Source organism: Crocodylus porosus, unplaced genomic scaffold (assembly GCF_001723895.1).
Source record: "Crocodylus porosus isolate Cpor-Errol unplaced genomic scaffold, CroPor_comp1, whole genome shotgun sequence".
NCBI lineage: Eukaryota > Metazoa > Chordata > Crocodylia > Crocodylidae > Crocodylus > Crocodylus porosus.
In genome coordinates this window covers 10,340,649-10,345,031 of record NW_017728936.1, presented here as the reverse complement: position 1 = coordinate 10,345,031, position 4,383 = coordinate 10,340,649, and the positions used below count along the sequence as shown (strand labels likewise).

The 4,383-nt window shown below is 66.1% G+C and overlaps 1 protein-coding gene across 1 annotated transcript in view; it reads right to left on the bottom strand.

Moving 5' to 3' along the window:
• Positions 1–1,731: 1,731 nt before the first annotated feature.
• Positions 1,732–4,383, bottom strand: part of MCAM (melanoma cell adhesion molecule) — a 36,541-nt gene continuing 33,889 nt past the window's right edge. The window contains exons 16-18 of the mRNA XM_019547078.1: positions 3,724–3,865; positions 3,159–3,276; positions 1,732–2,212 (exon numbers count right to left, since the gene is read on the bottom strand). Of these exons, the coding sequence (XP_019402623.1) occupies positions 2,183–2,212; positions 3,159–3,276; positions 3,724–3,865 (290 nt within the window). The 3' untranslated portion in view covers positions 1,732–2,182. The remainder of the gene's footprint in view (positions 2,213–3,158; positions 3,277–3,723; positions 3,866–4,383) is intronic.

Below are 4,383 nucleotides of genomic sequence, written 5' to 3'. Positions count from 1 at the left end.
GCCAGCTCCTCCGTGCTGCCACGGCCTATAAGCACATCCAGGCCAGTGTGAGGGGTCCACACGAGGCAGAGCTGCTCCCAGATACCATCATCAACATCAGCAAGCTCTCGCAGGCGAAGATGATCGTCTCATCTGTGGGGCCGAAGATGGCTGATAAGGCTAATCTGGGACTGACAGACTCGCAGCTTGGGCGCATGTTGCTACGTATGGCGAGCAGCTCTGAATATGTCCGTGCCGCTGAAGCAGAGTACCAGCCTAGACGAGCTCTGGCAGGAGAGATCTCTCCTATTCAGCCGTCCACTGGAGGACAAGCCACTGGTGGAGAAGATGCTGGAAGGGGTCTTTGGCCGCTGGCAGTCTGGGAAGCAGGCATGCAAGGGACATCATCCTTGCGGGATGCCTGTAGCTAGAGGCTCGGTGGCAGGTGACGCTTGTGACCCTCTGCAGTGAGCGGGGTGGCTGTTCGCAAGCCCTCCCTTAAAACACTCGCTCCCCTGCTGCTTGTCCAGCAGCTGCAGAGCCCTTACAGGTCCCCAACCACAGTTATGTGGTGGGAAACCAGAGCGGACGTCCCGTGCTGGGGGCGCTGGCACGGGACCACGACCACAGCTAGATGACACCACATGCCCTTCCGCCAAGCTGCCCAATATGCTCCTGCCCACCGCCCCGCTCACCCCCGCTAAAGACACCACAGTGCCGGCAGCCCTGGAAGTCGTTAGGCTCTTTATTTTCACAGATATAAAAAAAAAAACCCCTGCAAATATCAAACAAACTCTTAAATTTACACATGACCCAACAAAAATATATATATAAACCAAAGCTGCTGCTGCGTCCCGGACGGGGCTAGCTCATGAGTACAGTGCACCCTTTCGGGCAGGGGCTGGTTGTCTCTGCGCCGGTGGAGGGTCCCGCTAGCCACGGAGGGGAGCGGGTGCTTAGGACAGGAGCAGTGCACGCTTGCCCAGTGTTACAGTAAGGCTGTTTGCTGAAGTGGTGGAGGCTGGGGAAGGCACTGCCGGGGAGCAGCAGACAGGGGTGTGCTTCGAGGAGTCCTACAACTCGGTTCACTGCTCTAGGGATGGGAAAGTGAGGGGCTCACCCCCTGGGACGGGCAGGGGAGGAGGGGTCTGGCCCTGGCACGCTCTCCCGGGGAGCTACTGGGCACCTGAAGCCACGGCGGTATATGTTAAGGCGGCGGGTTGGCTGTGTTTGGTACCAGGGTTATGTAGCACCAGTTCAGGGTTTCAGGAAGGAGCTCGGGTCGGCCGGTTTCCTCTCTTAGCCACGTGTGGGCCCCCATCTGCCTGGTCAGACAGCGGGCCTGTGACGAGAGCTCTACCCAGGGACGGATGTTAAGAAAAAAAGCCCCTTGGAGCCCTGTAAGAAGCACTAGGGGACTTCAAGGAACCACGCACCTCCTCGATTTCAGACCCAGCTGCCTCGGCCAGCCCCCGCGCGCCCCCGAGGCCGCAGGGAGACGGGCCAGCCTCTCAGCCCAGCAGTGCTGCGGCGGGACCAGCAGCCGTTGCTTTGTGCTCAAGCATCGTTTCACCCGACCGCTCCCGAAGCCTCCGTGCGTGAGATGGCCCCGAGCTCCCGCCCGTGTCCTGTCAGCTCTGCTGTCAAGGGGATCGCTGGGGCAGGCGGGGACGGGGAACCCACCCCTGCGCTGCGCGCCTGAGGCTGACGGGACGAGCGCGGTCGGAGGGAGCGCCGCGGGAACTCGCGCTTCGGGCATGATCCGCCCTGCATCCGAGCTCCAGGGACCGACCTGAGCCTGCTCGGAGGGGGCTGCTCGTCTTGCTGAGGGGCTTCCACTGGCAAAGCAGCCCCTCCGCTCTGAGCTTGCCCGAAGGGGTGAGGGGGGCTCACCTACTGCAAGCGGGGGGTGAAAGGCATCTGCTCCTTCCCCACAACCGTGCTGGGCATTAGGTGCTCCCCCCTCAGGCCAGCGGGGCCATCTTTGGCCACCGGAGGGGTGAGCGAGTCCAGGTGTGCCGCGGCTCTTCTGCCATCGGTCAAATCCTCGGCCGGAGCAGCGAGGGCTCGTCCCTGCGGGGCAGTCTGGGCGCTGGGATGCGTCGGGCTCTGGCCACGCTCCCGGGGGGCTGAAGCAGGGGTGGGAGGCGGCGATCCAGGAGCAGGGGAAGTCTGGAGGGGAAAGCACTTGGCAGCTGCCTCCCTAGTGTCTCAGATCGATGTATTTCTCGCCCTTGGATCCATCAGAAAGAAACGGAGGTTAGCAGGGCGCAGGGCGCAGGCGCGACCGGCCATCGCAGGGCCCCGCGCAGACGGGCTTCGCAGCATGTACAAGCGGTACCAGGCGGGTATCGTGGGGTGGCGGAGCGTGGCAGGGCCGGGCGCACGCTCCCCTCCAGCCGCCCCCTGCCCCCAGGCAGCGCGGGCCCCGTCTGGCCGGGAGCCGGGCAGCGCGGGGGGCGGGAACGCGCTGGCAGGGGCCCTGCAGCGGCTGGGAAGCGTGCGGCAAGGCGCATGGGGCAGGCTTGGATGGGGCAGCTGCTGCGTGGAGCAAGAGCGTGAGAGCGTGCGTAGGCCCAGCAGGCCGCCTGCCTCGCCACGGACTCGCTGGGAGACTGCAGTGACCCCCCGCCCCATCCTGGGATCACCCCCCGTGGCAACACGAGGAGAGGGAAGGGGCTGGAAGAGCGAACAAAAGGAAGGGGACAGACCGAGCACGTGCCCTGCAGCCCTGCGCTACCGCTACGGGGAGCAGCGTGCCAGCGCTGGTGACCCCGGGTACCAGGCCGAGCAGTACGCCGGTCCCTGGCATCCACGCGGCAGAGCGCGGCTGCGTGACGCTGCTGTGGGAGGGGGGAAGGCGGGGTACCGGGCCCACCCCAGGTCCCCCAGCCGCAGCCGGGACAGCCCAGGGGGACGATCCTGGCGGGGGTCAGCCCTGCAAGGCCGGGGCAGGGCGCCTGGGCAGCTGCGCACGCGGGGCCGAGAGACGGGGTAGCGCACTGCAGGTGGAAACCCAGCGGCTGCGCTGACTCCCTAAGCCGGTGCCTGGGGCTGTGCCCGAGCCCGGCGTCCCCGCGCCCCGGCGCTAGCGCAGCGGTCGCCGGCCCATGCACGGGGAGGTGGTGAGAAGAGGCTGCCAGGCGGCCGGCGGGCACGCGTGCGGCGTTCAGGCCTACCTGGTCCCCAGCAGGTTTCTGGTCGCCGTTGGTGGCCTGCAGCAGCCCCGCCTCTTCAGGAAGCTTATCTGACTTAACTTCAACTACAACCTCGTCTTTACGGGCATCAGGCTTGGTGCTGGGGGGGAGGGGGAGGGAGGGGACAGCTTTGAGACATAGTGGACAGATGCCAGCACCGGCAGGCGGTGCAGCGAGGGGCCAGGCCCCCGGGCTCCTCCCTGCGGAGGGCTGCGGGCACAGGAGAGCGGCTGGGGCTGGGGATCAGCCGGTTCAGGAAGAGCTCTCAGCTGCTCTGGTCCGTCCCGGGACGCTGTGCAGGACCGGGGCACTGCCCCGCAGGCAGGAGCTGGAGGCAGCGGGGCAGGTCCCGTGCTGGGGGCTCTCTTCCCTGAGCTCCCTGCAGCCGGACGCTCTTGGTCCCAGCCCCGAAGCCGCCTAGCGCTGCTGAGGGCGGCTGGGGCAGGGAAGCGCGCGGGCGAATGCAATGAGATGGGCAGCGTGGATGGTGGGTGCGCCGCGAGCCAAGCCCTGGGGTGCGGGTGGGGAGGGGCAGGGCGGTGCTTACATGTCCTGCTTCCCGGTGCGGCCGCACGGGATCTTGCCCTTCTTGTGCAGGAAGTAGAGGACGGCGCCCAGCACGGCCAGCACCAGGATGCACACGATGACGGCCACGATGATCACGCCCTTGCTCTCCTGGGGCTTCTGCTCTGCTGACGAGAGGGGGTAGTTACGGGACAGAGGACCCCCGGGGCAGCTGGGGCCCTCCCAGTGCGGCTGAGCTCCACCTGGGCCGCAGCAGCACGTGCCTGGGCGAGCCGGGCTAGCGTTCGGCATTATGGAGCTCCGGGGTACGTGCCTGGCTCGGCCCTGGCTCCCTGCTTTCCCAGGGGGTACACTGTTTGCATGCACGTGCTCTCAGACCCACGTGGACCTAACCGACCCTGCCCGCGGCCCCAAGCAGCCAGTGGGCATGAGCACAGAGAACTGCGGCGGGGGAGCAAAGGCGCATGGGCCCGAGGCTGAAGGAACTGAGGGGAGAAGAGGGGAGAGATGCTGTTGGGGGCTTAGGAGCTGCAAAGACCGAAGTCAGGTCTGACCAGCGGCTGCGGGGACTTAGGATCATACAGCACGAGGGTGGGAAGGGACCTCGGGAGGTCACATCCAGTCCAACCCCTGCTCCAAGCAGGACCAGCCCCAGCTACATCATCCAGCCAAGGCTTTGTCT